The sequence below is a fragment of the Scyliorhinus canicula genome, chromosome 1, assembly GCF_902713615.1.
Source record: "Scyliorhinus canicula chromosome 1, sScyCan1.1, whole genome shotgun sequence".
NCBI classification, from domain to species: Eukaryota; Metazoa; Chordata; class Chondrichthyes; order Carcharhiniformes; family Scyliorhinidae; genus Scyliorhinus; species Scyliorhinus canicula.
In genome coordinates this window covers 17,948,062-17,966,657 of record NC_052146.1, presented here as the reverse complement: position 1 = coordinate 17,966,657, position 18,596 = coordinate 17,948,062, and the positions used below count along the sequence as shown (strand labels likewise).

The 18,596-nt window shown below is 49.2% G+C and overlaps 1 protein-coding gene across 4 annotated transcripts in view; it reads left to right on the top strand.

The window, feature by feature from the left end:
• The window catches only part of LOC119974608 (unconventional myosin-XVIIIb-like), a 390,682-nt gene that overhangs the window by 292,942 nt on the left and 79,144 nt on the right, over positions 1-18,596 (top strand). For all 4 annotated transcript variants that reach the window (XM_038813932.1, XM_038813847.1, XM_038813761.1 and 1 more), the window contains 3 exons: positions 1,786-1,938; positions 12,581-12,694; positions 16,913-17,029. In XM_038813932.1, coding sequence (XP_038669860.1) covers positions 1,786-1,938; positions 12,581-12,694; positions 16,913-17,029 — 384 coding nt within the window. The remainder of the gene's footprint in view (positions 1-1,785; positions 1,939-12,580; positions 12,695-16,912; positions 17,030-18,596) is intronic.

Here is an 18,596-nt window from a genome sequence, read left to right as displayed (position 1 = left end):
TCATTGAAAGTTCGCACCAGCAGGGGGCCCACCAGGTCCGCATATTTTTTGTAAAATTCTGCCGGGAACCTGTCCGGCCCCGGGGCCTTACCTGACTGCATTTGCCCGATCCCCCTGACTAGCTCCTCCAACTCTATCGGCGCCCCCAGCCCCTCTACCAGCCTCTCTTGAACCCTTGGGAAACATAGCCTGTTCATGAAGCTCTCTATCCCCTCTCTCCCCCTCGGAGGTTCTGACCGGTACAATCGCTCGTAAAAGTCCCTAAAGATCCCGTTTACTTCTGTCCCCTTCTGCACTACATTTCCACCCCCATCCTTCACTCCCCCAATTTCCCTAGCCGCATGAGTAAAAGAATTTCTCCTGAACTTGATCCAAAGTGATCACTTCCCCATTTTGAAATTGGCCTTAGACTCGGGAAACATCTTGCCTGGATTGGCCAATTTCCAGGCTATGTCCGAAGGACCCGTGGCGTTTTACGTCAAAAGAATCGGTGCCGCCCCAGCACCGATCCTCCGACTGGTGAGGGGCGAGCAGCCGCGCCACATAAAATGCCCGGCCTTCATGCCAAAAACGGTCGGAGAATAGCCGGGTCCGTGGCCGCGCATGCGCAGGCTGTACAACACGGCACCTGCCGTGCGCAGACCCGACCTGCCAGCTAGTGCCCCCCTGGACACTCCCTCACCACCCCCAGGAACCCTTCCATGAGACCCCCGGCCCTCGCCGAAGCCCCCCTGGCCAGCAGCACGGCACCCAACCGACTGTGGTGGTGCTGGACCCGGCTGCTGCCACGCCGAGTTCCCGACTGCTGAGGCCATACGTCAACTGCACAGTTGGGAAAACTCATCCCATCGGGAGCAGAGCATCGGGGGAGGGCCTTCAGGTGATGTCCTACAAGCATGCGGCGCGCTCCTCAATTACGCCGTTTTGGAAGGGACGGAGCATACAAAAACAGGTGCCGCCCCCGATTCCATCGGAAAAAGGGATTCTCCTCCTGATCGGAGATTACGAAATCGACGTCGGGGAACAGTGAATCCTGCCCCTTATCTGCATCAACCCCGACCATTCCTTCAGGCATTCTACAGATTTCAAGGAGGTCTGTTCTCACCGTTCGAAACTGTAGAGAATACAGGCCCAGTTTCCCCAGTCTCTCTTCATAGGACAGCCAAATGGACTGTCAAATATCAAATAGACCTCACTCAGTCAGCACAGCATTGAGAGTGTTTGACAGTGACATTATTTTAATCTTAAATTATTTTCCATAAAATACATGATACAAGCTGCTGTTGGAGTGGAGCTAAGCAAACATTAATTTGAAGGATGCTTTAATAGACATTTAAATTCTACAGCAATCCCCAACTTAATTACAGAAATACCAGCGACCAAAAGAGTGCTGGCTATTTGCAATAACTAATTTTAAATGGAGATTGCGGGTAATGTTGCTCTAATTGGGTAAAAATTAATACCAGTCCACCAGAATCGGTCTTGAGTTATTGTATTGTGGATAGTTTTGATTCATATTCTATTCTCTTGGCATGGGAATGCGATTGGAAGAGGCCACGTTGAAATGCGTGGTAGAATCGGGAATTAAATGAAAAATGATGACTTTTTGTGGTATAACAACAAGGCAAGGATGAAATTCCGTTTCAATGGAGAGGGGGAAGATAAAGACACTGTCCGCCACAACAGTCTCCAATCTTTGCCGTGATTTATGGGAATCACAACAGTTGCTTCATTACATTTTTAAAAAATATATTTTTTACTAATAATAAAACTCTCCTGATCCAGATAGGTCATCGAGATTTTGACGTGGAGAAGCGGCTACGCAGGGATTTACGACGGAAGAACGCTCTTCTGGCAGACGCTCAGTTGATGCTGGGTGCCATGCAGGACTCTGCACAAACCGGCAGCAAGCAGGAGGTGGAGAAACTCCAGATGCAGGTCAGTCAGAACACACTCCTTCCAATCCCACTCAGAACTGCCATTAGAAATTGAACAAGAAACACTGACAGGGGGCAGTTACCATCCTTGTGGGCTTTAGATGAGGTTGGCCTTGGGTAGGATGGCTAGAGACTGCTAGAGGCAAAACTCAGTTCAAGGCTTCGCATGAGGCTTCACGTAGACTAATTCTCAGCATACTCTGTTCCCGTGCGATCTCGCATAATTGGTGACGTTGACTGTCTATTTACATACTTAACATTAACACCGCATCTGCCCCGCCCCCAAGTCTCTGATTTAATTAAATACATTATTTACATTGTCCTATATCTCCCCCGGAAATCTCTCCTTTCATCCCTGTCTTACAGAGATGCGTTGTGGAGGTTGCCTCAATATCCCTGACTGTCCTCTCATCTCTCTCGGAGGTTGCGAATGATTCATGTTCTCCATGTTCTGTCTCAAACTGTACTGGGCAATATGTGAATCTTCAGATAACCTTGGTTCTCCCTATAGATTGTTTGGCCGATTGGGTAGTTAGCCCATTCAATTGATGGTCTTCTTGGAGTTATAAGTGTGCTCCTGTTCTCCCAATTCCATTTACAGTCTGTCCAAGATAAGATCTCGGATGTAGGGCTGTGACCTCCATAGCATCAGATTTGGGGGGTAGCCCAAAGGTGTGCTGGGGAACCCCTCTTGGAACGTCATAGGTAGGAATTAGCACGCCAATTGCCCACGGTGCAAACTCTCTCTGGGCAATTGCGCCGAGCCGTGAAGCATCTGAAAATCGCTAACTTCCAAGGGTTCTGCCACAGTACAACTATTGTTAGTCTAAAAAAGTTGGAAAATTTAAAATCTCTTCCAACTTCTGGGTAACTATCATATAGACAAATTGGCTGCCCCACGTGACTTCCCCACACCCCAGGACCCCCCCCCCCCTCCCCCCCCCCCACAGGGGACACCACCATCCTCCAACTAACCAATTCCTGATAGTATTCTGCATGCTGCACCCCCCCCCAACACCACAGACCCAACCCAATGTCCCCCCCCAACCCCCCCCCCCCCAACACGGTCCGACCCAATCTCCACTCCATAAGCCCCACTCTGCACCCCCCCCTCTCCCCTGCGGACCTGACTTTCACCACTGATCCGATTAGAGCCCCTGGCCCCCACACCAAGATCTGCCACACACCCACCCCCAGAGATCTGACACCAGCCGACCTGGATCTTCTGCCCCCCTACCCCACCCCAGACCTTGCAACCTCTACCCTGGAGCTTCCACCCCCCAGGACTCCAGGGCCTCTAACCCCCACACCCACCATCAACACCCCCCCCCCCCCCCCCAGGAATCAGCCTGGACTCTTTAAAGGCTCTCCTGAAAATGGTACAATTGGGGAATGGGGTCGTGGAATTGAGACCCACCCGCCATTTCTAAAGGTCTCCCAAGTCAACCCGATTCGGTGAAAATCCATGTCTAAAACTCAAAAACTGGACATAATTCTCTGTACGAGCTGTTGTCCTAAGCTCAGGAACCCACCCTCTTGTCAAGGTGTCCCTTTATTTCTCATTCCTTCAATCACGTTGAAAACCAATGTTCTCTCCCTCAATCAATAAAACTGCTAATTTCTTCTGTTATGTTATGCCTCTTCATGTAGCATAAGCTGCTTCCTTGATGTATGCTCTGACAAAGGAAGGTTCAGACTTGGAGATAGGTTTAAAACATTTATTGAACAGTTAACAATTCTACTTGAGTTTGACTCTCCTGCTAATCTTGCTATAGTAACTCAATCTAACTAACCAGTCTGCTCTAAGCCAGTGTTCTTCAAACTTTTTTTCCGGGGACCCATTTTTACCAACCGGCCAAACTTCGGGACCCAACCCGTCCAACCTTTGCGACCCACGCTGGCTGACCTTCGCGACCCATGCCGGCCGACCTGCGCGGTCCACCATTTTCTCTTACCTTGTTTGCTGCTGATAAAAATGGAGGGAATGGTTTTGGGCCCCTTTGGCCCTCGTACACGCTCCTCCAATGGAACCTGTTGGATGAATGTGAAGCCTTCTGGTGTCGGAAAGTATGGAGTCTCCATCTGTCCAAAGTTCGGCATTTTGTTCCTGTAAAATTTTATCAAATAAAACCCCATCCGAACTTGTAAAAAAAAAATAAAGTGAGTAAAATAAATGAAAAAAATGAATAAACCCCCCCCCCCGAACTTGTTAAAAAAAATAAAATGAATAAAATAAATGAAAAAAAATGAATAAAACCCCCCCGAACTTGTAAAAAAAAATGAATAAAATAAATGAAAAAAATAAAAATTAAATGATTAAAGGGTTAGGTGGATTGGCCAGGCTAAATTGCCCTTAGTGTCCTAAAAAATAAGGTTAATGGGGGTTGTTGGGTTACTGGTATAGGGTGGATACGTGGGCTTGAGTAGGGTGATCATTGCTCGGCACAACATCGAGGGCCGAAGGGCCTGTTCTGTGCTGTACTGTTCTAATTCTAATTCTAAAATAAATGAATAAAAACCACTACAGAACTTGTGAAACAAAAAGCTGCAACCGTTAAAAAAAATAGCGGCCGCACTGCGCATGCGTGCCCGATCATTGTGCGCGCATGCACAATGCGGCCGATTTTTAAAAAACATGTTCGCGGCCGCTTGCAGTCGGTGTTATGAAAAGCCGGCTGCTGCGCGGGGATTTGCGCGGTCCGGAGCGCCGCAGACAACAGCTCCGTGACCCTCCCGACGCCCGCCCGTGACCCACCCGTGGGTTGCGCCCCCGACCTTGAAGAACACTGCTCTAAGCCATGTGGTGGGTGTGATGCTTCCTATCTGCCCCGATCTTCTCTCTTGGTGTCACCTGTGGAAAGAGAAAGAGCATGTGTGCCCTGTCCTTATATATGGGTTGACCCCTTGTGGCAGTGTCACCTCTGGGTGTCTTGACTGCCCATTGGTCGTGTCCTATTCTATGTGTTCATTAGCTGTATGTCTGCATGTCATGATGTCTCTGGTGCTCCCTTTAGTGTTTACTCAGTCCTAGTGTCTCTACATTAACCCCTTGTGTATTTACAGTGATGCATATCACCACACCTTCCACTGCTTCATAACCCTTGGCGGGAAAGAAGATTTCTCCCCCTCTCTGTCATTTAAACTTGCGACTGTGTACCCTTATCCTAGCCCCTTGATCACTGGGATTGGCTCATACGTGGTTCCCATACTTCAGCCATTTCTGAATTTAAATCTTCAGTATGCAAGGCCCATAGAAACCAAACTGCATTTAACAAAAGCCATTTTGTCATTTTGTCACTTCAGTACTGTTAGAGCTGCAATTTTGTTTGTTCAGCCGCTTCAGAAAGGACTTGGAGAGATATTCTGGGAATAATCTTATCATATTCCAGCCTGCAGTCATCTCAGTGCCAAGTTAACACATGATTTAACGTTTGAGATTTGCCCTCCAGTAATCCTTGGCCTTTTCACTATGAATGTTGCTTTGCCTTCAAAGCATTCACAGTTTCTATTTTAAAAAGCAAAAAGTCCCATCCGATTAGTCAAGAGTAATGATTTCAGTCAAAGGTTGACTGATGTAGATAAAGTACAGAGAAGACGCAGTTAGATGCTAGACCCTATCCCACACCTCTGGTCGCCATAGCAACTGACGATCTGTTGAAACAATCCACTTGAGGTGGGGCAAAATTATTGAAGGAGTTAAAACTGACTCAATACACGCAAGGTATTAGCAAGGTATTTAATCCAGGGATTTGGATGGATTGTGTATGGACATCTGGTAGTGATTAAAGAGCAACAATTTAATCGCAGGGTTGAGACAAAGGGCGGGATTCTCCGTTTCTGAGACTAAGTGCTGACGCCAACGGAGAATCCATGGAGTTTTACTGCAGACAAATCGGCACCGCACCGGGTATGGGACGGGATTCGCCGGGTCCGTGATCGACACTCGGGAGGCTGCCAAGCTGCAGCCGCACATAAACAATTCTCCCCCACACACACGTATCCCAGCCAAAAAAATGGGACAGGTTGTGCTGGAGTGCCTCCATACAGCTGATGGGTTCGCTGGGGCCAGAGGGTACCCGGGGGATTTCGGGGGGGGGGGGGGGGGGGGGGAGACACCTATAGGATCTGTGGTGCCCGGTTTGAAGTGGGCTGTTAGCGGTGCGCGTAGCTGCATGGCTGCCATGCCGGCTGTGGCAATGGTGTTCCGTGCCCGCCCACCCCGGGCTCACACCCCACCTCCTGGCCGTGCCCCACTACTCCCCCCCCCCCCAGCCCTGGCAGAAGCCCCTCCAGGCCGACGGCATAACTCTCAGCAAACTATGCCGATATTGGACACCTTCCGTACCCCCCCCCCCCCCCCTCTCTCCCCCTCAGCAGCCACCGCATCGGTTTCACAATTTGTAAAAGCACAAGTGAACCGCGCCGTCGGGAACTCGGCCCATCGGAGGCCTAGCATCGCGGACAGCCCGGAGAATACTGGGTCGGGCCTGCTAATGGGATGCAAACGGTGTTTAAAGTATGTGTGGAGTTAAACGCATTGACACCATTTTCGAGGTGACGGGAGAATTGTGATTTGACGATTGCATTCCCCTTTTGGGGGTTTACATTCTTGCTGGGTGTGACGGTTTTGCGAGGGGAATGGTCCTGGGAGAATTCTCGACGTTTTGGCATTTTCTGTAAGATGAAGGTGCGTTTTCCACATGTGGTGCTCCTGGTATCAATTTAACAAATCAACAGCAGGTTTAAATGGCATACTGCTACAGATTTGATTTGTTTTTTGTGTTACGGAATAGAAATGGATCACAATTCTGGAAGTGAACATTCCTCCACAGGCTTTGGTCATTTTTTGAAAGCAGATTTCTTAATTCTCAGGCTTTTCTGTATCATGAGCAGTGTCCTGATCACCATTCTTATTCCACTGAGTATTCTGGGCCCAAGCTTGTACACTGCCAGAGTGATTGGGGTTTTCTGGATTATTTTTCCACCCTGCACTCCAATCTCCTAGTTCCCATCTGAATATTACCCTTATCTTTCCTCCCCTCTTGTCCCAGGAACTCCAGGTTTGCTGTTCCCTCTGTGAAGTCGCTAGATGTCTTCTGCACAGGGGTAGAAATGTGGCTTCATATCAATCAGCAATCTCGGCAGTCACCATGAGTTTACAATGCTGCTTGTTTGAGAAGCACATCCCAAACAATTTGAAATTCATCCACGTTGACTCTGACCATAGAGATGCACCACAGAAAGCACCCCATCTGGCTGCATCACAGCCTGGTATGGCAACTGCTCGGCCCAAGACCGTAAGAAACTACAGAGAGTCGTGAACACCGTCCAGTCCATTACACAAACCCTCCTCCCATCCATTGACTCCGTCTACACCTCCCGCTGCCTGGGGGAAGTGGGCAGCATAATCAAAGACCTCTCCCACCCGGCTTACTCACTCTTCCAACTTCTTCCATCGGGCAGGAGATACAGAAGTTTGAGAACACACAATAACAGATTCACAACAGCTTCTTCCCCTCTGTCACCAGACTCCTAAACGACCCTCTTATGGACTGAACTGATCTCTCCACACATCTTCTTTACTGAGTAGTACTACACTCCGTATGTTTCACACGATGCCTGTGTCTATGTATTTACGTTGTGTATTTATCGTATGTCCTATGTTTTTCATGTATGGAACGATCTGTCTGGACTGTACGCAGTACACTCCTTTTCACTGTACCTCAGTACGTGACAATATGCCCATATCCAAATTTTCCGTTACAGGGTGGTGTCCGCTTTCCACTAATTAAAGAGTGATGTTCGAAACTCCTTCTCATTAACTAGTGAGCAACATTAAACTCACTCGCTGGGGAGTGATGTTAAACTGTCTCCCATTAACTAGAGAGTGATGTGAAACTGCTTCCTGTTAATGGGAGAGTGATGTTCCAAACTATTTTCCATTGATGAAAGAGTGACACCTTAAACTGTTGGTGGTTGATGAGAGTGAAAAGCAAAACTGCTCGCATTCATCAAATTGTGCCACTCCTAACAACTTCCTTTTGTTTAAGAAGTCGTGCCCCATGCTGCTTACCATTAATCTGAGCGATGTTATAGTTAGGCTCTTGGAACATCTTTGACAAGTTAATATTCACTCGTTCTTTTTAAAGAAAGATTGCTTACTTTGTTCACTGAGCGACATCGGAGGTTAGCATTGACTGGTAAAATCTATTTATCTTAAAAACAATCCAGCTGCTTTGTTTTAACAGTCCGGAAGAAAGCTGCCCTTAATGGTGAAATATTGACTAGTTAAGTAAAACAATTGTTGTCTTGAGTTAGATTTTACTTTCTAATAGTGCTGCTTTGGAGAAAGCTGTTTACAGTGCTCATTGATCATTCAGCCCATCGAGTCTTCGCCGACCCTCTGAAAGAGCACTCCACCCAAGCCCACTTCCCCGCCCTATTCCAAATACCCCTTAACCTAACCTGCATATCCCTGGACACTTAGGGTCAATTTAGCATGGCCAATCCATCTAACCTGCACATATTTGGACTGTGGGAGGAAACTGGAGCACCTGGAGGAAATCCACGCAGACACAGGAGGACATGCAGACTCCACACAGACAGTCACCTCGAAACCGCAATTGAACCTGGGTTCCTGGCAGCTGTACCACTGTGCCAACACCCCGCCCGTCAAATGTAGAGAGAGTGGACTGGGGTGGAGATTTGGATTTGTTTTATTGCCGCGGTACAGTGAAAAGTATTGTTCTGCTTACAGTCCAGACAGATCATTCCGTACGTGAAAAAAAAAACATTGGGCGCGATTCTCCGCTGCCCACGACGGGTCGGAGAATAGCGGGAGGGCCTTCCCGACAATTTTCACGCCCTCCCGCTATTCTCTACCCCCCCCCCCACCCCCACGGCCGCCCCACGACACAAATCGGTGCTCGCCGTTTTTTTACGGCGAACAGCGATTCTCCCCAGGCCGATGGGCCGAGTTCCCAGGCCTTTACGGCCGTTTTCACGAACGCGATCACACCTGCTCTCACCGTTCGTGAAAACGGTCGCAAAGTGCCGTCCCGGACAACCATGGCACCGATTGGCACGGCCGTACCATGGCCATGCCAAGGGTGGCATGGTCTGCGATCGGTGGGCACCAATCACGGGCAGCGGGTCCGATACCCGCGCACTATTTGTTCTTCCGCCGCCCCGCAGGATCAGTCCGCGGGGCGGCTGAGGGGCATGATGGCCCGCGCATGCGTGGGTTTGACGCGTCTGTGTGATGACGTCATCCGCGCATGCACGGGTTGGAGTCGTCCAACCCACGCATGAGCGGCTGACGTCATCGTGCGCGTCAGCCGGCGTGACGCTTGCCGCGCGGACTTAGCGACGGTCGCTAAGCCCGCGATGCCGTGCTTCACGGGGCCCCGCTGCTAGCCCCGCCCGGGGGGGAGAATCGGGTCCTGGGAGGGGGCGCGGAGGCTGCCGTGAAACACGGCCAGTTTCACGGCAGCCTTTACGACTCGCCGCATTTGCGGAGAATCGTGCCCTTTGTACTTACATTCTGAATTCTCCCTCTTGTGTACTCGAACAGACACCGGAGTGTATCGACCAGGGGATTTTCACAGTAACTTAATTGCAGTGTTAACAAGTAAGTGTCACAAGTAAGCCGACTTGTGACAATAATAAAGATTGTTATGTATACACAATGTAAATACATAGACACAAGCAACGAGTGAGCATGCGGAGTGTAGTACTACTCAGTAGAGAAGATGTGTGAAGAAATCAGATCAGTTGATAAGAAGGGCATTCAGGAGTCTGGTAACAGTGGGGGGGGAAGCTGTTTTTAAACCTATTTGAGCGTGTTCTCAGATTTTTGTATCTCCTGCCCGATGGAAGAGGTTGGAAGAGTGAATAAGCCAGGTGGGAGGGGTCTTTGATTATACTGCCCGCTTTCCCAGAGTTAATGGATGGGAGGTAGTGATGGACTGGGCTGTGTTCATGACTCTCTGTAGTTTCTTACGGTCTTGGGCCGAGCAGTTGCCATACCAGGCTGAGATGCAGCCAGATAGGATGCTTTCTATGGTGCATCTGTAAAAATTGGTAAGCGTCAATGTGGACATGCAGAATTCCCTTAATTTCCTGAGGAAGTTTTGCTTTCTTGGTGATGTCATCAGCAAACCTGTAGATGGAGTTGGAGAAAAATTTTGCCATGCAGTCATGTGTGTGCAGAGAGTATAGTAGGGGGCTAAGTAGGCAGCCTTGCAGGGCCCCGGTATTGAGAACTACCGTGAAGGAGGTGTTGTTATTTATCCTTACTGATTGTGGTTCATGGGTCAGAAAGTCGAGGATCCAGTTGCAGAGAGAGAAGTCAAGTCCTCGGTTTTGGAGCTTTGTTATGAGTTTGGCTGGGATTATGGTGTTGAAGGCGGAGCTGTAGTCAATGAATCGGAGTCTGATAGAACATAGAACATAGAACAGTACAGCACAGAACAGGCCCTTCGGCCCTCGATGTTGTGCCGAGCAATGATCACCCTACTTAAACCCACGTAACCCGTATACCCGTAACCCAACAATCCCCCCATTAACCTTACACTACGGGCAATTTAGCATGGCCAATCCACCTAACCCGCACATCTTTGGACTGTGGGAGGAAACCGGAGCACCCGGAGGAAACCCACGCACACACGGGGAGGATGTGCAGACTCCGCACAGACAGTGACCCAGCCGGGAATCGAACCTGGGACCCTGGAGCTGTGAAGCATTGATGCTAACCACCATGCTACCGTGAGGCCCCAGAGTCTTTGTGGTCGAGATGCTCCAGGGGTGAGTGTACGGCCAGGGAGATGGCATCTTCTGGTTGGTATGTGACCTCAACCTTTGGTATTTTTTCCTGACGGAAGAAGGTGGAAGAGAGTATGTCCAGGGTGCGTGGGGTCCTTAATTATGCTGGCTGCCTTTCCGAGGCAGCGGGAATTATTGAGTCAATGGATGGGAGGCTGGTTTGTCTGATGGACTGGGTTACATTCACAACCTTTGTAGTTTCCTGCGGTCTTGGGCAGAGCAGGCTCCATAACAAGCTGTGATACAACCATGTGATGCAGCCATAATGACGGCTAACAGTGATGGTTCATTGTCAAAATCCATCCCATTCCTTCTGCGCAACCAAGTATCATGGTGCTAGTGAGAATTCGGAAAAAATGTTCTAACATAAATAGGGGCAACCAAGATAGCAATTACTTTTACCACATAAATACCAGGCGGCGTTTGGGTTTAATAACATCTGTTGCAGAGAAGAACAGCTTTACTTTCCTGGCTTTCCGACCTCGTAGCGATGGGTTGGCTACTTAAGTTTGGACGTGAGTTCAGAAATCAAGGCCATGGGTTTAAGATTAATTGACCTCAAGCAAGTCTGGTGGATAGAAAAGACATTTTCCCCACAGGATAGACGTTGATATGTGAAACAAACTCTCAACAAAGCATTTGAGTCTGAGGTGAACAAATTCTTCAACAAGGTGTTGAAGGGTGTCAGATGTTTTTCGGCAGGCCTTAATGAAATCTCTGTAGTCTTAAGTAGGTTAACTACATATATTTATTAACTACACAAACTCAATGTACATATATAGAATTGAGGACTCAAGCCAGGCACTGCCCCGGTGCTTGCTTGCGCACATGGCTCTGTCCAACACTAGATCAGGCATTGTCAAACCCGGGGGTACTACCCATGGGTGGATCGCGGGCGGGTGTCAGGAGGGTGTGGAGTCGTCCGCCGCGGTGCTCCCGATCGCACCAATCCACGCGCAACAGCCGCAGTAGCCGGTTTTTAATAATGCCGGCTGCGAGCGGCCTTCAAAATGGCCAGGAACAGGTAAAGAAAATTCGGCCGCACTTTGCATGTGTGCGCGATCATTGATGCACATCGATGATCGGACACGCAAGCGCAGTGTGGCCGCATTTTTTTATATGGTCGCAGCCTTTTGCTTTCAGGTTCAGGGGGCCAAAGGGACCCAAAACCATTTCCTCCATTTTTGTCAGCAAAAAACAAGGTAAAAGAAAATGGTGGGTCACGCAGGTCGTCCGGCGTGGGTCGTAAAGGTCGTCCGGCGTGGGTTGCAAAGGTCGGCTGGCGTGGATCGCGAAGGTCGGCCAACTGGTAAAAATGAGTCCCCAGAAAAAAAGTTTGAAAAACACTACACTAGACTGATCCCTGGGTGTGGATCATGTGTTCTCTTACATCACCCCTTGGGCACGCAAACCCATGTTAACCATATACAATAACCTAATTTTGTACCACATCAGGAATCAAAATTCTGGTTGAGAATGTGTTTTGAGGTCAGAGTATTGAGTGAAATCTTCAAATAGCCAATGGGAGATGATAGTTTCCGCATTGGTACTTTTTTGGGAACGAATCCATGCGCGGAGAGGGCTAAGGTTGAATGGTGGAGAGTTCCAAATGAGGCAATCTGCTGGAGTTACACTCTGGTGACCTTTAAATAACAGGGAGCATTTACCTGGAGATTTCCTTCAGGGTATTAAATGTGCGAGGTAGAATTCATTGTAAATGGCCTACGGGCCGAAAAGGTTACAGGCTCTGTTCTCCTTATGCATGCAGATGTTTCCCTTTGTTACTCGGAAAAACTGTTCCTCTGCCTTTCCCTCAACAGTTGGAAGAGAGCAAGGCTCAATGTGCGGAGATGGAGAAGGTTTCCAAATCCACCATGATGGAGTTGGAGAACCTTCATGTCCAGTTGGAAAATACCCAGAGAAACAAGAACACGGTAAGGACGTTTGTTGCTTAACTCTGCCTCCAGTCCAACGTCCACTTTCTGCAGACCCTCCGACAGATGACTCCCCCCCCCCCCCCCCCCCCTCTGCCCAGCTGCTGCTGACTTCACCTCAAACCTTCCATTGCATGCGGCTTCACGAACATTAAAGAATCACGCCATGAAGTTTCCCACAAAATAATCATCACGAGTGAATTATAAGCTGTAATACCTAAGGCTTCCATTGTGTGATTGGCATACTTGCATTTATTAGCTGGGTAGAATGCCCGGTGTTGTAGCATTATAGAGTTAGTGCTCAAATAACCTTATCTTACAACAGAAATTGCCATTCTGTGCACTGTGAGAAATGGAAAAAAAAAATCAAAGGCAGAGCTGAATTCCCTCTGTGGGTTAAACCAGCCTCATTAACTTTGGCGATGGTGGATTGAAAGCCTCTTCAGTGTGACTTGACAATCACTTCCTGTCTTTTTGATCCTTATCCCTGCCTATACTTAAGGACGTCAGAGGATTTCCATTCCTGAGAGAGAAAAAAAGATAAGACTATCTGAAACATTCGGCTCGGATCCATTTTGCTTTGTTTTTCTTTGTTGCTTCTATTTTGCGTCTGTGTGATGTTGTGTCGCCTCAGCTTGTCTGCGCTCCGTCCAATATGAAAGCAGGCACATCAAATGCAGGCACCTCGATCTATCCCTCTAACTTCTCATCTAACATCAAAAAGGAGTTATCCTTTTTACCATTTAAAAAAAATATATATATCGTGTCCTCCGCAAACTCCATTTTTTGGTGCTCCCACTCAGCTTGCCTCGTCTCTGATAGCGAAAGAATGATGCAGCGCCGAGAGGGATCATTCTGGTCCTTGCGTCTGCACTCCCAGCTTATACTCACAATCTGGGGGCTATTTGACCTGTTTCCTTCCCTCTGGGTGACAATTTTCCCGGTGTTTATCCCATCTCTTTACCCCCTCCCGCCCCCCCCCCCCCCCCCCCCCACCTTCAGTTCAACTTGGCATTCCTTCTGCCGAATAATTTCCAATAATGTCTCCTTTGGCATCATTCTGCCTACCGCCCTCCTTTCAAATCAGCTCAGAGAAAGTTCCAGAATTCCTCCCCCCCCACCCCCCCCCCCCCCCCACCCCCGGCCCCCTCCCCCTGCACATTAAATGTTTGAATGTTTAATGTCGTTGGTGGACTTCCTCCCCAGTTCGGATCAGGCTCCTTGACCTTTCCCCCGGTGCTGGAACCATTATTGCAATTTGTCAGCGGTGCAGGTTTGCAAAAGCCTTTGTTCTCTCGTACCGAAAATGGTTGCAGCATCAGACGAATCTGTACGGACAGCTAAAATGACAGGCCGCATGTTGCCCTGGGCAATCGGAGCTGCTGCATTATGTTAATAGTGCAGACATCCCTGGCAGCATTGGTCCTAAATTCTGGGAAGCAGCACATTTTCGCAACTGAACTCCTGTTTTTTTTTCTGGAGATAAATTATAGCTCAGTTTCCTCTCTAAACCCATTTTTCTGGCTCCTCGCCTTATCATAGAATCATAGAATGTGTTGTGTTATGTACTCTGGGATAACACAGGCTGCAACTCGATGCAGCTTTGACCAAAAGATACTCCAGACTTTGAAGTATGTTCAATGTGATTTATTGAACCATCAGCACAGTTCTCTATGAGTTTGACTCTCCTGCTAATCTTGCTGTAGTAACTCAGTCTAACTAACCAGTCTGCTCTAAGCCACGTGGTGGGTGTGATGCTTCCTGATCTGCCCCTGTCCTACTCTCTAAGTGTCGCTTGTGGAAAGAGACAGAGCATGTGTGCCCCGTCCTTTTATATGGGTTGTGTAATGCCCCCTTGTGGTAATGCCACCTCTGGGTGTCTTGACTGCTCATTGGTTGTGTCCTATTCTAAGCGTTCATTAGCTGCATGTTTGCATATCATGACATCACCGGTGCTCCCTCTAGTGTTTACTTAGTTGCAGTGTATTTACATTAACCCTTTGTGTATGTACGGTGATGCATATCACCACAAAATTTACAGTGCAGAAGGAGGCCGTTCGGCCCATCGAGTCTGCACCGAACCTCTGAAAGAGCACCCTACCTAGGCCCACTCTCCCACCTTATCCCAGTCATCCCACCTTTTGGACACTGAGGGCCAATTTAGCATGGCCAATCCACCTGATCTATACATCTATGGGATGTGGGGGGGAAACCAGAACACCCGAAGGAAATCCACGCAAACACGGGGAGAACATGCAAACTCCACACAGTCACCCAAGGCCGGAATGGAACCCGGGACCCTGGTGCTGTGAGGCAGCAGTGCTAACCACTCAGCCACCGTGCTGCCACGCGTGCAGTGGATTATGAATTTTGAAAATTAGCTGCATGTTGATGTAATTTTGCTTTGAAATCTTGCCCTATTTGGGCCTCACATTGTGCCATTAGAGGTAATGGCTACATTATTGGACCATAACTTCCGAGTTCCCCAGGGTTGCATTTGGGGTTGCCCCAAAGATGTGCTGGAGAATCCCTCTTGGAATTTTGCAGGTAAGAGTTAATATGGCAATTGCTCAGAAGCACTAACGCCTGCTGGGCAATTGCGTTGGGCTAGGAACCAATCGAGAATGGGATTTAAGTTACTAATTTCAGATGGTTCCACCACGGTTATAACAATAGTGACTCAGAAAAAGTTAAAGAATTAAATCATCTTCTAACTTCATAGAATTCACAGTGCAGAAGGACTTCTGGGTGATTGTTGTAAATCCCAAACCTACTACCCCAAAGGACTCAACCCCCTCCCACACCCACACACACTCCTGCCACCATACGAGGCTCCAGTCAGCCCCCCTCCCACACCCTTGCCATCCCAAGGGACTGTACCCCCCCCCCATCACTGATCCTCCAAGTGACTCTCCCACACCCCTGAATACGTGGCCCTACCCCTGCCCAAGCATGGTGTTCCTCACCCTTCTGACCTCCCCCCTTCACCCCACCAAGAATTTCCACTCAACCCCCCCCCCCAATTCGTGGACCCGACCATAACCCCACCCTGTCCATGGATTCGACATGATCCACATACACGACCCCCACCTCTTTACCCTCCTGACCTCCCCGACCCTTGACCTTATGACCACGACCTCCAACCTCCCCCCCTCTACCTCCCGCACCTGACCTTTGACCTTCCCACCCTGACGTCCAGCCCCCTCAATCTCTGACCCTCCCTAACCACCCCCCACTGACCAAGCTTCTGACCGTGCTTGCTTTCCTTTTACTTCCACTTTAGACTGTCCCAGCGTCAGAGGTGGATTTACAGTTTGTGGGTGGCAGGCCCACCTGTGGCTAAGTTAATCCTGCAGCAGCAAGATGAGACCATGAGACCATGAGACCCTCGCTTGGCCACTTAAAGGCTTCAACTGGTGGCGGGGCAGGAAGTCCAACTGTGGGCCTTCTTGCGCAGAATGTAATTTGTACAGTGGTGTGAAGGGGGAATGGTTCGGGTATGGCACTATCTGCCCACGTATATGCCCTTCTCACCTCTAAGCTCACCACCAAGATTGGTAAGAGCGTGAGATTCCACCCATTATTGGAAATTCTGAAGGGTTAGTGCCAGCCTGCAGAAGCTCACCTGTTTTTAGATCAGACAGAGAGAGAGAGGAATCATTATTTGCCCATTTTACAGACTGAACATAGAATCCCGACAGTGCAGAAGGAGGCCATTTGGCCCATTGAGTCTGCACTATCCCTCCGCAAGAGCTCTCTACTCAGGTCCACCCCCCCCCCCCCCTCCCCCTCACCCCGCCTCCGTAAGCTAACCTGTACATCCCTGGACATCAAGGGGCAACTTATCAAGCACAATCCAGCTAACTTACACATCTTTGGACTGTGGGAGGAAACCAAAGCACCCGGAGGAAAGCTATGCAGGCATGCGGAGAACGTACAAGCGCCACACAGAGAGTGACCCAAGGCTGGAATTGAACCCTGGTCCCTGACGCTGTGAGGGGTGTGCTAACCACTGTGCCACCGTGCTGCCCCATCAAGCAGTGTAGCCAAAATGTCAGAGAGGAAAGCGGGCGAAATTGATGGATTTGAGGAAAGAACCTGGACGCGGAGCATAAGGCATCTGGTTAAGCTGCAAATACTGAGGCAACTAGACAGGAAGAAAGATTTTAAAGTTGAAATGGTTTGTCCTTCAGTGAGATTTTACCTCTTTGCTGGTAGGCCGATGAGCAGCTGAACGAACTGGAGCATGAAAAGGCCGATCTGTTGAAGCGTCTTGAGGAAGACCAGGAGGATCTGAATGGACTTATGAAAAAACACAAGGACCTTATTGCTCAGGTAGGCAGACGACTTTGTCTATTCTTGCTGGCAGGCCCTTACTTGTGACAATAAAGATTATTATTACATTGAAAGTGGTGAACAGTACTTCCTTTAGATCTTTGGCTCACGTTAATTATGTATACTCTAGAATGTTGTCCTGTCTTAAAGATATTGGGAGGGATTCTCCGTTGCCCGACGCCGAAATCTTGTTCAGCGATCGGGCGGAAAATGGGGTCCGGCACCGAAACGGGGTTGGCGCCGGTTTAACGCTGGTCAGCCACGCTCCAGCCCCTTGGAAATGGCACCTTCGCGCTGCGCATCGCGCGTCGTTGCAACGGCGTTGCCGTGTCACTGGCCGGCCCGCTTGCGATGGTCCGCTCCCAATGGGCCAAGTTCCCGACGGCGCAGGACACGTGTGCTCACACAAATCGTGAACCTGGCGCGGCGGCTGCGGACTGGGCCCAGCGCCGCTACACTCGACCAGGATCCATTTCACTGGCTGGGGGCGCTTCTGCGAGGGCTAGGGGGACTGTTGGGGGGTGGCCAGGGGGTGGGCTGTGGGGAACCGGCTATTCTCCAGCCGTTTTCCGTGCAGGGGGCGGGGTTTTCGGTTGCCGCTGGTGCTAGCCCCTCACCGGTACCGGAATTGGCGAGGGGTTCTCGCCGATTTGTTTCCACGTAAACCTCCCGCGGATTCTCCCATCGAGCCGGCACTTAGCCGTTGAAACGAAGAATCCAGCCCATTTTCTTTGAATTGATAGCCTCAGCTTCAGCTCAGTTAACCGTTTTCACAATTCTCTGTCTGAGGCACAACCTGAAAATATGGAATTACTACTGTGAACACTTTGCCATGAAACAGGAACACAATGCAGAGTATTAGGCCATTCGGCCTCTCGAGCCTGCTCCATTGTTCAATAAGATCATGGCTGACCTGGTTATGGCCTCAACCCGATAACCTTTGACTCCCTTGTTAGTCAAGAATCGATTGACCTTTGCCTTAAATATATTCAAAGATTTTTTTCTCCCCCATTCTCTGTGGAAGAGAGTTCCAAAGACGCACAACCCAATGAGAGAAAACAATTTTCTCATCTTAAATGGGAGACCCTTTATTTTTAAACCATGTCCCCTCATTCAGGTCTCTCCCAGAAGGGCGAGCATTCTTTCAGCATTCGCTCTGTCGATTCTCATCAGGCTCTTATGTGTTTCAGTATGATCACCTCTCATTCTTCTAAACTCCAAGAGATTTAGGCCCAATTTGTCCAACCTTTCCATTAAAAAAAAATTAGAGTACCCAATTCTTTTTTTTTCCAATTAAGGGGTAATTTAGTGTGACCAGTTCACCTACCCTGCACATCTTTTTGAGTTGTGGGGGTGAGACCCACACAGACATGGGGAGAATGTGCAAACTCCACCCGGACAATGACCCGGGCCGGGATCGAACCCGGGTCCTCGGCGTCGTGAGGCCACAGTGCTAATCATCTTCCCATTCCAAGTATGAGTTGAGCGAATCCTTAAATAAGGAGACCAAAACTGTACAAAGGTGGTTTGCAATTTCCGATTTGAAGGTGGTGGACAGGGTGGTGGA